The following is a 15,269-nucleotide window of genomic DNA, read 5'->3' as shown; positions in this document are numbered from 1 at the left end:
AATCACACAATTCTGATGACTATTTTGGACACAATAATGTGGATTTTCAGTCTCGATTTTTGCTTGAAAATCCGATAACTAAAAAAGCAATTCTACAATTTTTCTTCTGTACCCGGTACAATATGCCGAAGAAATCCATTTTGAAGATGGTTTATAGGTTCGGTATCGTGGTGCGGTAGACACATGCGTTAGTCGCACGACCGTGTGGTTCCTTCCATACGATCGTGATAGACAGATTTACTTCGTACCATGTTAGTCTCAGTGTAGATGTGAAGGTGTAAAACGGTCTCGCACCATATTTCTTATTAAAAGAAAATGATGAAGAAATATTACAAAGTAACAAACTTAAATAAGAGAAATTCAAATGTACATCCCATGTTTATACAAAGTCCAGAATAGATCGGTATCTATTTAAAGACAAATATAAATTTCGAGAATATTGTTAACATTTTGTTATACTATTTCTCAATCTAGGTGTAATATTTTTAATTTTTGTTTCGTTTATTAACTATAGACATAATTTTTTTAATGTTACTGCTATACTTTGAAAAAATAAATCTACTGAATGTTATGGTTTGTAGAATTCTTTAAAGAACTCATTTCGCTGACTTCTTTCCTGCATTTTATCAATTATACCATCGTTGAACTACTGGCGTTTTTTGAACCGATTTGAAGTAAAATTCTTCGTTCAAGATGTATACTTTTCATATTCTCTAAATCTTTGGGGACAAATTTATCCTTTATTTATTCTTGAGACCTGCAATCATTCTCTATATCTTTGGAGACAACAGCTTCCAAATTAGTTTCTTAAGCTTCACATAAAAGTTATTCTTGTCGATCATGAACCTCAATACTATTTCTAAAAAATTGAGTATATTTTTATAAGTAGACTGGCTGATATTAGATTATTCTACTTTAATAAGAAAATTGGGTATTATTTTCAAAATACCTTTGCTGTCAAAGAATAATTTTGTATGAACAGTAACAGCTTAAAGAAAACAACACTAGGTAATAGCCATAAATAAGTGTCTGGTGAGCAATCTAAAAAGTCTGGTCTGCATCATGAAACAGTATGGACCAAATTTCGCCTGACAACAAGATAATGCAAGACCACACACTGCCAGAGTTGTTCAAAATATATTTGAAGAGCATAATTTCGGGGTTATGGAGTGGCCAGCGAATAATCCCGATATGAATTCCATAAAACATTTTTGGGACATTCTAGGACGACACATAAGAAATATGGAACCCGCAAATAAATTTCAAGAATTAGCTCAACAGCTTCAGAAAGAATGAAACAATGTGCCCCAAGACTTGATTCGTCGGTTGATGCAATCAGTGCCTCAACGTTGCGATGAACTTCGAAGAAGTGGAGGGGGACATATTCACTATTAAATAAAGAGACATATTTAATTTTTCGACATTTTATATTACATTAATTTGAATATTAGTGCATATTCTCGTTTTTGTTACGCCCTTCTCTACTATTTCTACTATTCAGTTGTTTTTAAATAAAAAGTTACACTTTTTAAAGTGATACCTATTTCATTGTGACTAGTGTATACGGTGTATAAAACAGGAATAACAAATCATTAATATCTTGTTGATATACACATATATTGATATACCAATTAGAAAGCGTTTGATCCCACTGAATTTAGAGAGAGACATCATGCATGACAGAGACAGTAAATGTCTCCCACTACGGAGTAAATTTACAGACTTATACTGTATCTGTTGTGCATGATGTCTCAACATTCAGTCGGATCAAACGCTTTTCGATTGGTATATTTCCCATATTTATTTCAGCATGCACATAAGTCATTTTCAGAGGAACTGCAGTTTAGTCGTTTCAAATTTCTACCTTTACAACACTAATTAGTTAATTAATTGCTTGTTAAATAGTACAAAGCTTTATGAAATGTAACGGAAAAATAAATTAAGCGAATGATTTAAACATTATAGATATTTATTAAAGTACAATAAATTAAGTTTATGGTGGTGCCATCTATACGACAAAGGTATAAAAAATCGACCGATAAAAGAGGCTGCGATTGACAGTTTAGCATGGGTTAGCATTACTGTGAACAGCATCTCATTTTAGATCAAGACCCACATAGTATTTAAAATACTTTTAATTTAATTTTTATTTATGTTATTATTATTAAAATCAATTAAAAATTAAATATATATATATATATATATATATATATATATATATATATATATATATATATAAATATATACACACTATATGTAGAGCAACAATTATTTTTAATTTAAATTAATTTTATAATTAATAAGGGCCTAAACATTTCGTACTTCAATTTATATACAAATATCTTTATTTACATGGTTTTTATACTATGTATATTTCAGGAAGCATTCATAAGTAATGCATCCAAACCCTATATTCAATACAATTGATTTTATAATTTATTTCCGTATTCGGCATCGTTCCTTATTATCAAAATCCTTGATATACAAATTAAACAACAAATGGTAAAAAAGTTCCAGAATGGTGAAAAGTAGAGTAAAATTGCAGTAGATTTAAATGTAAACTAATTGATCATTTCGAAGACGATTTCCGATTTTAACAGACGAAATATATTGGAAGGAGTTTCGAAATGTGGTAGAAAACGAGAGACCAACAGAGCTTTGGACAGAAAAACAAAAACGCTTGTTGTTCGGGACACTTTTATCAACGCATCCCGTATAAATCAAAAAATAAAAGAACTCAATGTGTTGATGAGTACCATAAAACGAAGACTAAAAGGAACTGGTCTCTATGGTAGAAAAACAGCAAGAAGCCCTTTATTTCTGCAAACTATAGAGCAGCGAAACTACTTTTGCAAGAGAACATGTAAACTGGACAGATGGGCAATGGAAAACAATTTTGTTTACCGATGAAAATCGGTTATTCAAATCTGATGGCATTTCATAGGTGAGAGGATCAATAATGAAAGGTATAATCCCAAGTACAGTAGACCCACTGTGAAACATGGTGGAAGAGGTTTTATGGTTTGGAGATGTTTTTCTGGGTTTGGCAAGGGCCCACTGGTTAAGTTAGACGGGATAATGGATCGTTTTGTTTAACGTGACATTCTGTAGAATCATATGCTTCCATTTGCCGAAGGTAACATGAGCTTAAGGTGAACCTTCCAGCACGATAACAATCCGAAACACACGTCTAAGTTAGTTAAAGAATGGTTCACTTCTAAAGAAGTACGTGTCATGCCTTGGCCAGTACAAAACCCAGACCTCAATCCAATGGAAAACCTTTGAGAAGAAATTGATGGGAAATCCATGCAAAAAGATTGTCAAATATGAATGAACTCAACGAAGAAGTTCAAAATCACTCAAGATATTCTGAACGATTATATTGAAAAGCTACTTAAATCAATGAAGAAAAGGTGTTTGCTACTAGATACGAAATAAAAGAAAGCTAAATCTACGGAAGGTTGTTTTATTATAAAGTTGCTCTATTTTGACCCTTGAATATTTTTCAAATGTTAATAAATACCTAACTAAACCCACTAATAAACAATTATATTGTTGTATTGTTTTTATCAAACATGCTGCATAACTGACAATAATATGGATATTTAAACGTACACCTTTAGCAAGACAAATGAAAATTTCTAAAGTTGCTCTACATATAAGCGATAGTGTATATGTCGGAGGATTCTAGTGAAACCCAAGTAGTACTATGGGTTGCATACATATAGTACTTGGGTGGAATCAGTAACATGATAACATTGTAAGGACTTTGCATGTGTTATTTATTAAGTTTTGAAAGAAGTATTTATTTTTAAGTACTCTTATGTTTCTAGTATACAAATTAAAAAAATATTGCAAATTCCTTTAAGAAAAAAAGATAAATAATTGATTTGTAAAGTTCTTTAAATTTTCATGTGAAATAATATAGGGACAATTTCAGCATTACCAAAAATATGTATGTTTGAATGGATTCCTTTGATCTATTTAGTACTTAATTGCTAAATGTTTATTTTAAATAACTGTCAAACATCGACGACGGGGAATTGAATTGCACGCTTCCTTCACCAGGAACTAGAAGGCTTCTTTATTAGTAACACTTTTACCCCTCAGAGTTATCTTCATAACGTGCCACAAGTCTTCGGTAGGATTTAAATCAGGTGATTGGATAGGCCAGCTTAAAGGCTGAACTTTATTGTCAGAAAACCATTTCTTTGCCATCTTCGTTATCTTGTTAAACACCCATCAAAGTCGCATATTGTCCTCAGAATATGACAACGATATACGATATATTGGACCGACACCTTGATAGGAGAAGCATCCCCGTACCTTAATAGATCCTCCTCCGTGTTTTGACTGTTTTAATCGTACATTGCGACTTGAATATAGTGTTTTGCGGCCTACGGACATGTTGAGTTTCGCAATCGGCACGAAACAAAATACATTTAGTCACATCTGACCAAAGAATATTGCGCCATTTCTCCACTGGCCAGTGTGCACGTTTATTAGCAAATTGTAACTGTTTTTTAACATCTCGATTAGATAGCAAAGGGCCTCTTATTGGCCTTTTTGCTTTTAAACTATAATAATTTTTATCTACAAATCTCGTAATGATTCGTTCAATATTCAGCGTTATTTTGGCCTATCAACCTTGCTTTTTTGGGGCTTATATTCTAATGTATTTCCGACAATTGTCTTCGAGCAATTTAAGATTTCGGCTATTTTCCTGTATAAAATACATTTTTTATGCAGTTGTTTTATTTGCTTTCGTCGTTCAAAGATACAATGTTGTGCTTTCCACATTGTAGCTAAAATTAGCAATGTTTTCACTCATTTGACTTGAGTAACAACTTATATACTACATATTTACCTTCTATAAGTATTTTAGGAGCACAATATTTAAAGTTTCTTCAATTAAAACTGAATGTCCCTATTATTTCGCACACACTAATTTCTGCACATTTCACAGTACATACATTTATTTGAGTTGAGAATATCAAACATATAACTTTGAAAAAAAAAAAAAAATTATTAATCAAATAAGTAATAATCTTATAATTTATATTAACATTTATATTTTATTTAAAATAATTACACTTTAGTCTTTCTTTCGTTATTTATTTGGCACCTAAATCAGAATAATTTCTGTCTCTAAATTAAATGTTAAATGTGACTGGTCATAAAAATAGAACACATTTGAAAAAAATATATATTTAAATAATTTATACACAACTTTTAACAAAATTGTTAATATTTTGTTGGATAGATATAATCTATAAAAAATCGATATAATTGATAAATCATCGCTGGCAAATTGTTCCATTTCATTTCTCTTGATGCCTCTATATACTACGAACAAATAATTTTTTGTAATGGTTCTACACTATCTCAAAAAAAGGAACTCCAAACCAAAACTTTTTCTCCACTGCATTTGAAAATTTTAGTGATACATCTGTGATACAAACTTTTATTATGAGGACGATGAATGTATTTTTTACCATCTGACCTTATTCTATTGAACATCGATTCATCACTTCAAAGTATACCTTCTCAAAATTCTGGAGGATAATTAGTACATTTTTGTGTAAACTTTTAATCTTATTTGGATATTATCTTTTAGTACCAATGGTTTCTTAACTGAAATATATCCTTGCAAGTTTTTTTCATTCAGTCGTCTCATTGTTCTACAAGACACATTGATATTGTAGAACTCAATTAATTCATTTTTTATTTGCCTAGAAAACGAGAAGAGATGTCGTTTACTGATTTTTTTCAGTTTCTTTGTGAACAAAATGAGTCTTTTTTGTTTCATATTTGTTAATAAGCCTGTAAATCACTTTTCGGAAGCATCTTAAGCTTTTAGCGATGCTAGCAATATTTAGGCCTTGATGTTTTATGTTATTATTTCCCTTTTCTCTGGAGTGCAATGTTTATTCTCACTGAAAGTGGATTTATTCAATAAAATAATATAAATCCGACTAAGATAAATAAACTCTTACTATGAAGTGTATGGTTAAATAGAGTCATACATATATATATAATACATATATTTGAATGTTACATTTCTTTGGCTAACCAAATCAGAGTAATATATAGTAAAAAAGCAAAATGGCATAGAATATTGAAATATATTTTTTATACAGGCTGGACAAAATTTGAATTAAATCCCTTTATGAGGTATCTTACAAGATGATTGTAAATTTTGCACTATTTCTCTGGCGAGCACTGTATACCATATATATGACATCTTGAATTACTATGAAAAGTTGAAATTTCTATAATTGTATTGTCAAATTTAGTTATCAATGTTGTGCCATGTTTTCTATAGGGATGAGATTGCGACGTTCAAGGAGAAACATCAATGATTTAATTTTTTAACCAATTAGTCACAATTTTAGATTTGTATTTGCGATCGTTACCAAGTTGAAATCCATTACTAAATGACATTGTTTCTTTAACATAGGAAAGCAAGTTGTCGTATTTCAAAGGAGAAATGACAAATTTTTTGTGTAACTTTGTCTCTGTTGTATGTCTAACATAAAACGAATTAAATTTAAACTCATCACTAAAAACTAACCATCGCCATCATTTTGTGGACCAGTGGATGTGATCCTGAGCAAATCGAAATAGGTCCTTCACATTCTTAGCAATCTTTTTCTCACAATATCATTTCCTCCAGGTTGGCTTAAATTTGAGTTAACGATAGTAATGAATTGTTTTTTGTCATTCGTAACTAACATTTTGTTTTTTTTCAAAATATTCGAACTTATTCAAAAGTTTTGGTAACTATCATTTGGGAGAATAAAATCATATTGACAAGCTACATGGTGAACACAACCATAACAGCTCATATTTTTAATAATATATTTCAAGAAGTTGTTTCTATTTAGTAAAGTTAGAAATAGGTGTAACAGTTTATCTGCCGGAAATAAAAGTCATTATTATTATAAAAGTATTTATTACAAAAAGGTTTAAATTCTAATTTTAATATAACTCATTTGGAAATTACAATTATGTTTAGACTAATGTCTTAATTAAAACTACTCTTATATATATTAGAAACTAATTATTACTAAAACTTTAGTCAAACTATGAAATAATTAACAAAGTCTTAATATTTGTCAAAAAGTGTTTTCATACGATATTCTAAAATATTCTGGCGAATACACATCCTATAAAAAAAAGTTACAATAAAAACTTATTCAATAACAATAAAAAACTTACGTTTCTAAAGAGTTCCCAAAGAGAATATTGAGGTCCTGGAGTTGCTTTATAATTATCTGACTAGTGTTCTCACCAAAAATCTCGAACATCTGCTTCGGCATTCTCTTGTTTCTACTCATGTAGACCAGACAGAGGCGAACACGTGCCATGTGTCGCCTCTCGGCATGCCCCAGGCAATACAAAGTCGGATCCTGGTGCGGGTAACAGAAGAAGCACTTGTAATTGTCGTTAGGCTCCTCCATATACCCGTTGCAGGGCAAATGGCTCCTATATTTACATTCAACGCAGGTTAACACGTCTGCTTCTATGTCTACGTCGTTCAGGCCACAGACACAACTCAGGCGTGGTGTTAAAGTGGGCATTTCGATATCCATATCGGAAATGTCGCTGATGATAATTATAGGGTCTTCGACCGAACTTACATCCGTTGGGGTTCTCACAAATGACTCAGGCGATTCCAACCTCATTTCATGCAGTTTGTCCTATAGTTCGAAAATTTTTTCTGAAGATATTTTAGTACTAACAACAATGGCTGTGATCATGGACAAATAATGAGAAAATAAATTTATTTTGGTGTTTGAGTCTGGTGAGGCACATTATATATAGAAAAAAAACATTTACGCATAATTAATAACATGATCAGTGCCTTTGATATGTAAATTTTGTTTTCAAGATAGATATTTCAAATTACAAAAGCTCCTTGTATACCAAATAGCTTCAGTCCTTTGAAAATAAGACATGGTACTGTAGCTAGTTATTAGCAGTTTTTACAAATTAGGAAGTAGACTGTTTAATTCTTTTCTCATAGTAGTTTAAACGGGAAATTATGTATTTAACTTAAAATCCACTATGTCAACGACATTTCTTACACTAATATATTTTTTCGTGTTATTACTGGTTAACACCTTGTTGTAATAAAAAAGAAGTGCAATATTAAAAACGTTTCGACAACTGAATCCACCTGATACACCCGATCAAGTAGTTTTTGAAATTGAAAAATCGGCAATGTTCGAAAACTTAGTTTGTGTCAGTATTTGAAGTTAGTTGGAGACACACCTCAGCTCCCTTATCATTGTGAAATCTCCCATACCTGTGAAACGAGTTGGCACGAAGAGGCACATTTAAAAGTGCCTGTGCAGGATAAAATTTAATATAAAATTGCAATTGTTGATTTTACAACATATTACGACTTCATTTTTTTTAATATTAAGATATATTTTATATCAAAGAATAAAAAAATAAAAAATGTATTTTTTAATATTAACGTTATGTCAATAAAATTATTTTCATACCTCATCTGAGTAGTCGCCACTGATAATCATTAATTAATGATAGATAAACTAGACTTCTTCTATCTATATAAGTTTCATATAGTGTGTCTCAAGTGATATTATCGTGGTTAACTTACGGATATCTTGCCCTTAATGACGCCTTGGATTAAATGATAACCAGTTCTGACTCTCATAAGTGGAAAGTCATAGCCAGTGTCATTCTTAGGACAGAGGTTGTCGTCCGATTTCTCATAGTGTACGGGCACGTAATCCTGTGGTGCACCTGCAACATATCAACAGTGATTACTTTGTCACTACAAACATCTTATCAAAGTTACTCTTGTTATAGGATATCTCGAAGTGGGGAATAATGTTCCTGTTCAATTTGGGCAACTTCTCTAACACGGTCAAGAAGTGCAACATGTTCGATTTGACCATTCTTTTAAGATCCTGCATAGTGCGCTTCTCCGGTTTACCTTTAATGTTGTATTTCACTGTCAATACGTACATCTCCTCTATGTCGTTCTTTTCCCAGTTTTTCATTATTAAATACACATTCTTAAGCTGAAACAGTTGAATATTAATATACATGATAATTAAAATTTATCATTACGGACGTAGTTTTTATCTATAGCATCGAATATTCCTCGCATTGCTGCATAATAAGTCACAAGGATTGGGTCTCTACAATTTTTTTTTTGTACCCGGTACGACATGCCGAAGAAATCCTTTGTTAAAAAGTTCGACTCTTCTATCTGCAGACGGTGATAAATTATGTTTAGCATGGCGATACGTAACACCTTCTTGACGAACTCCTTGGATGATGTAAAGGTATTTACTGCGCTCATTAAGTCGGCCCCAGTTAGAGACTGAAATAAGAAAAACAAAAAGGAATATTAGAATCAAAAGGATTCTGGTCCAGTTCGATAAGAAACTATTAACAATTCTTTGTAATTATTTTACTGAAGACGGGCAGCACAACAAATGGAGAATAATCAGCTTTACTTTTGATAATCGGCAATCATTGACAAAAATAATGTCATAATACGATTTTGACATAATTATAATTAAAAAAATTAATGTTAAACTTTTTGGAACATTAATTTAGTTATTAAATATTTACCATGTTCATATCAAGCTGCACAGAAGTCATTTTTGCTGGTATACTAAAACCTGAACGGAAATAAAACAAAATGGCCTAAACGTTATGCCAATAAGTTTTTACAATACTAAAAAGTCAATTAACAGCTTAGTTTTTACAATACTAAAAAGTCAATTAACAGCTTGTTAAACGAAATTTATTTGATTAGCTTTTGCTAATGTTACGAAATTTAAAGTGAATTGTAATTATAATTATAAAAAAGTTATTTAAGCAGATGGTTTATAAACTATTATAAATTAATTAATTAAAATTAATAAAAATTAAACATATTTAAAATTATGTTTATATAGTGGCGCCATGTAGGGAATGACTGGTAGAAACACACTGAGCCGATAAATAAGGTCCCTGTGATTGATAATTTCGCGTGTGGTAGTTACATTTTTGCGAAAAATAAATAAAATGGAATTAATTTTTAAGGCTCGCTCGGCGGCGTGGCATGGTGATGGGACGGTTCCATTGGGATCTTGGCGGTTACCATATCAGTTATGGTTTAGATTTGTAGTAAGGGCGTCCATATATTATTAATATAGTAACTGGTTGTGTTATTGAAAGTGTAAATCTGTCGAAAGAATCACCAAGTGCCCCAAATTTTTGTTTCCTCTGGCCAAACCGCTTTTCCGCCGACACGGTGCGGCCGAAAATTTTGTCGCCGAGCGCAACGACAGGAGGAAAAGTAATATTCCGGCATTGAGATTACATTGTGCAGAAGGGTTTTAGCGTTTTGGTGGTTATCCGTTTAATAAACTGATCGCAAAAAATTAAGCATATTTCAGCACCTTTTTATAGTACTAAATGATTATTTATTAAAAATTAATAATATATAATAATAGATGAATAACAGTAATAGTAGAATTGTAATAAAAGAAATAAATATCAATAAGAAATTAAACCAAAGGAAACTTAAAATTCATTTTACAAAATAAATAAGAAATTTTGTTCCTACATAGACTATCGCTCATATGTAGAGCAACAAATTAAAAAACATCATCATTTTAATAAAAGAACAATTCTTTTTAATTTAAATTAATCTTTTATAATTAATAAGTGTCTCAACATTTCATACCTCAATTTATATAGGGATATCTTTATTTACATAGTTTTTATACAACATTTTATTTCGGGCAGGGTTCATAAGTAAAGCAACCAAACCCTATATTCGATGCAATTGATTTTATAATTTATTTTTGTGTTTGACATCGTGCCTTAAAGCTAAAAATGTCTAGAAGTGTCCATTTATCAATACAAATTAAACAACAAATTGTAAAAAAATTCCGGAATGGTGAATAGCAGAGTAAAATTGCAGTAGATTTAAATTTTTACAAATCAATAATTTCGAAGACGATTTTCAATTTTAACAGAAGAAATATATTGGAAGGAGTTCCGAAAAGTGGTAGAAAACGAAAGACTAACAGAGCTTTAGACAGGAAAACAAAAACGCTTTTTGCTCGCGACACTTTTATCAGCACATCCCGTATAAATCAAAATATAAAAGAACTTAATGTGTTGGTGTACCATAAAACGAGGACTAAAAAGAACTAGTCTCTATGGTAGAAAGAAACCCTTCATTTCTGCAAACTATAGAACAGCGAAACTACTTTTTCAAGAGAACATGTAAACTAGACAGATGGGCAATGGAAAATAATTTTATTTCCCGATGAAAGTCGACTCCAAGTACACTAGTCTCACTGTGATACATGGTGGAGGAGGCCATATCGTTCGGAGATGGTTTTCTGGGATTGGCATGACCCACTGGTTAAGTTAGACGTGACATTCTGTAGAATCATATGCTTCATTTGCCGAAGATAACATGAGTTTAAGGTCAACCTTCCAGCACGACAGCGATCCGAAACACACGTCTAAGTTAATTAATGGTTGGCTTCTCAAGGAGTTTATGTCATGTCTTGGCCAGCACAAGACCCAGACCTTAATCCAATGGAAAACCTTTGACAAGAAATTGATCGGAAAATCCATGCAAAAAGATTGTCAAATATGAGTGAACTCTACGAAGAAGCTCAAAATCACTCAAAAGAAATTTCTAACGATTATATTGAAAAGTTACTAAAATCAATGAAGAAAAGGTGTAATGATAATGGGTATGCTACTAGATACTAAATAAAAGAAGACTAAATGTATGTAAGGTTGTTTCATTTTAAAGTTGCTCTACTTTTGACCCTCGAATATTTTTCAAATATTAATAAATACCTAACTAAACCCACTAATAAACAATTATATTGCTGTATTGTTTTTATCAAAAATACTGCGTAACTGACAATAATATGGACATTTAAACGTACACTTTTATTATGACAAATGAAAATTTCTAATGTGCCTCTACATATGAGCGACAGGTATATATGAGATGAAAAAGACATTTTTTTTAAATATCGAGTAATTCCGCCTCTGCTTCCTATTACAGCTTGTACCCTACGTGGCATACTTCTGGAAGAAGTTGTTTTAATTCTCTGGCAGTATGGGGAGCACGGGACTGGTGGGAAATTAATGATATTCCAAGCATACCCCAGGTATGTTCAGATTAGGCGACAATGCTGATAAGGCCAAATACACAATTGGGACATTATCCAAGTAATTGAGGACAACTCTAACTCTGTGCGGTCTAGCGTTGTCGTCTAAAAATCGAAAATTTGGTTTTAAATTCCATCAATAATGTTCAACAATGTTATGGATAATGTCTGTTGCATAAATTTCACCGGTCATGCTACGGTCACAGGCGTAGAGCTCCATTGTACCGCCACCATGGTGTACGTGAAATTCCTGCACATAACGTGGATTTATTCTTTGACTTATGGGTCTACAGACTCGTACCGACCTTCTATCACTATCAAACAGTCCAGATTTGCTTTTATCTGTAAACATTACAGTATTATACTCTTCATGTCACAATTGTCATTCCTGACTCCAAGCTAATCTTGCTGCACAATGGGGAGGCTGGAGATGTTGTCGCCTTATAGGTCTCCTGCAACAGAGTCTTGCATCATTCAACAGGTTTAAAACTGTCTTTGGTCTTGTCTGAGAAGTGTGCTGTTTGTTATTGGGTACAGTAGTGCTCCTCAGATTAATAATCTGTCTTCCTGTCTGCACACTACGGATTGGTTAACATTAAATACAGCGGCCACATCAACTTGTTTTGAAATAGTCTAAATCATACCTGCAGCACGATATTGGTCAGCTTCTGATAAATGATGTATCCGCATGATTTTAAGAAAATTGGTTGTTAATTCATGAAAATATTTTTTGTCTAAGGTTTTATTGTTTTCATTTTTATGTTTTTATTATTATTATTATGCTTCAATCAGTTTATGTCTTTCCACAGTTAGCAACGATTATCAAGCCAAGATCGTTATGGGAAATGGTTAGTTATAAACTGACAACGATAAAATGCTTTGTCTATCTCATATAAGGCGACAGTTTCATTCTAACCAATTTTAAATTATTGAAAATTAGAATATAGTACATAATTACGTACATTCAATTAATATATATTTTAGTGTATATATAGGGGATATTTTACGAGGCACTGTTACATGAACTACCCCTGGAAATCCTGACATATAGTTTTTGAATAAGCATTTTGTGATAACTTAGGCTGCTAGCGACATTTTAACTAAAAAAACTCGAAATTTACGATTTTTGGATAACATAAATGATTCTTAATGGGCAAAATAAATAGGATAGTTTTTAGCATTCTCTCTTTCTCTTTACACATCTGATTAAAATTTAAAATTGATAATACCAGAATCATAATCACCATGTTTAATTTACCTGATTATCAGAACTTTTAAGCTTAATTAAAGTCATTATTGTATATTATAAATATATGAATTTTCTGAATTATTTATAAAATGATACACTATTCTAATTCTATGTTCTAATTTTAACATAATTTATTTGAAAACTACAATTATTATTATATAAAGGTCTTAAAAAGATTATGATTAGAGTACATTTATGAGAATTTCCAAAAATTTTTTTCATACAACGTTGCACACTCTTGTTTGAAATACAAACCTGAAAAAAAAAACTGAAAAACCAGTTCGACTATTTAAATAATAAAAATGCTACGTTCCGGAACTGGTTTGCTCATAAATATTTAATAATTTGAGTTTTTTCAGAATCTCCGTTCTATTCTCGTTGTCAAAAATCTCGAGAAACTTCTCCGGCAAACTATTATTCTTGTCCATGAATTCGAGACACAAGGCGAAGATACGCCATTTGATGCCTCTCATTTATTCCTAAATGGAACAAAACTGGGTCCGACATTGGCCAACAGAAAAAACAAATGTAATTGTCTATAGTTTCGTCTAGGCGCCTATTGCAAGGTAGATGACTCCAATTCTTGCATTTGGTGCAAGTTAATACGTCGACTTTGTCGTTTGAGAAGTTCATCCAGCAGACACAATTAATACGTAGGAGGGATAACACTATGGACATTTCGTCGGGGTCCGAATCGTCACTAATGACAATTGCAGAATCTACGTTTTCGTCTGATGGCAATGGATAGCTTTCATGATACAGATTAGCCTAAAATTCATAAATAAATTTCTAAAGATAATTTAGATAACGAAATAAACAATTTGTGCATTTTTCTGGTATTCAACATAAGAATAATTAAATAATTATTGATTTTAATTAAAAAAATATACCGAAGTAATTGTGATATGCCGTTGTCTGACGACATCGTCATTTCATTATTCTTAATCGTCAAAAATATAATGGTTCACTTACGCATATGGTGCCTTTCATGGTTCCTTTGAGACGCTGATAGCCAGTATTAAGGGTCATAAATGTAAATTCGTCGCGACCGGTCTCGTAAATAAGGCACAGTTTATCAATTGATTTCTCGAAGTTTATGGGCACGTAATTATGTGGCGTACCTGGAATATGTGAACAGTAATTACCAGACCACTCAAACATTTCCTCAATGTTATGATAAGTGTAAGACAGCTCAATGTAGGGAATGATGTTCGTGTCCAATTTGGGCAATTCCTCTAATTTCGCCAAGAATTGCAATATACTCTTCATCACCAACTTTTTGAAGTGAGGATCGCCCATACTTTCGTACCTTGTATTATATGTTACTGTCAACTTATACATCTCCTTCATCCCATTTTGGGTATCTTTCATTAATAAATACGCATTTTCAAGCTGTAACCGTTTCCTTTTAAATATAAATATTAATTGAAATTGTTAAGGACGAACGTATTCCGCCTCGTATATTCCGAGCATTTTCGAACAATAATCCCAGAGGGTCTGATCTTTACAGTTTTTTTTCTGTACCCGGTACGATATACCGTAGAAATATTCTTTTAAGAAGTTCGACTCATTCACCTATAGACGTCGGTAAAGTATATTAAGAATGGTGATACGAATCATCTTTTAGATGAAATTCCTGGAGGCTCGAAAGGAATTCACCGTGTCATTAGCCTCGGCTTCAACTAAAGACTGGAATAAGAAAGACTATAATGTATTTTTTATACAAAAAGGTAGTGGACATATTAAAACACAAAAATTATTTTAAACAATCCTTGATTTAGTATTTATATTTACCATATTCATTTCAGCATGTATACAATTCAATTTTAGTGAGAAATTAATAA

The 15,269-nt window shown here is 31.8% G+C and overlaps 1 protein-coding gene across 1 annotated transcript; it reads right to left on the bottom strand.

The window, feature by feature from the left end:
• Positions 1-7,048: 7,048 nt before the first annotated feature.
• On the bottom strand, positions 7,049-9,690 carry LOC109600517 (uncharacterized). The gene is made up of 6 exons (XM_049970640.1): positions 9,616-9,690; positions 9,110-9,361; positions 8,831-9,056; positions 8,630-8,775; positions 7,222-7,703; positions 7,049-7,169 (listed from the first exon to the last, which is right to left on the bottom strand). The coding sequence occupies exons 1-6, from the start codon at positions 9,643-9,645 to the stop codon at positions 7,109-7,111; spliced, it is 1,197 nt and encodes a 398-aa protein (XP_049826597.1). The 5' UTR covers positions 9,646-9,690; the 3' UTR covers positions 7,049-7,108.
• Positions 9,691-15,269: the final 5,579 nt, after the last annotated feature.

The sequence above is a fragment of the Aethina tumida genome, chromosome 1 (assembly GCF_024364675.1).
Source record: "Aethina tumida isolate Nest 87 chromosome 1, icAetTumi1.1, whole genome shotgun sequence".
Classification (NCBI taxonomy): domain Eukaryota; kingdom Metazoa; phylum Arthropoda; class Insecta; order Coleoptera; family Nitidulidae; genus Aethina; species Aethina tumida.
The sequence above is the reverse complement of the archived record's forward strand: the minus strand, read 5'-3'. Positions and strand labels throughout refer to the sequence as shown.

Bases quoted from the DNA above. Each gene is read 5' to 3' on its own strand.
- LOC109600517 (XM_049970640.1), bottom strand. From the start codon at position 9,645: ATGACTTCTGTGCAGCTTGATATGAACATG. The intron at 9,057-9,109 runs GTCCGTAATGAT...CAACTGTTTCAG, and splicing joins ATGCTATAGATAAAAACTAC to CTTAAGAATGTGTATTTAAT. The intron at 7,704-8,629 runs GTAAGTTAACCA...TTCGAACTATAG, and splicing joins TCATTAAGGGCAAGATATCC to GACAAACTGCATGAAATGAG.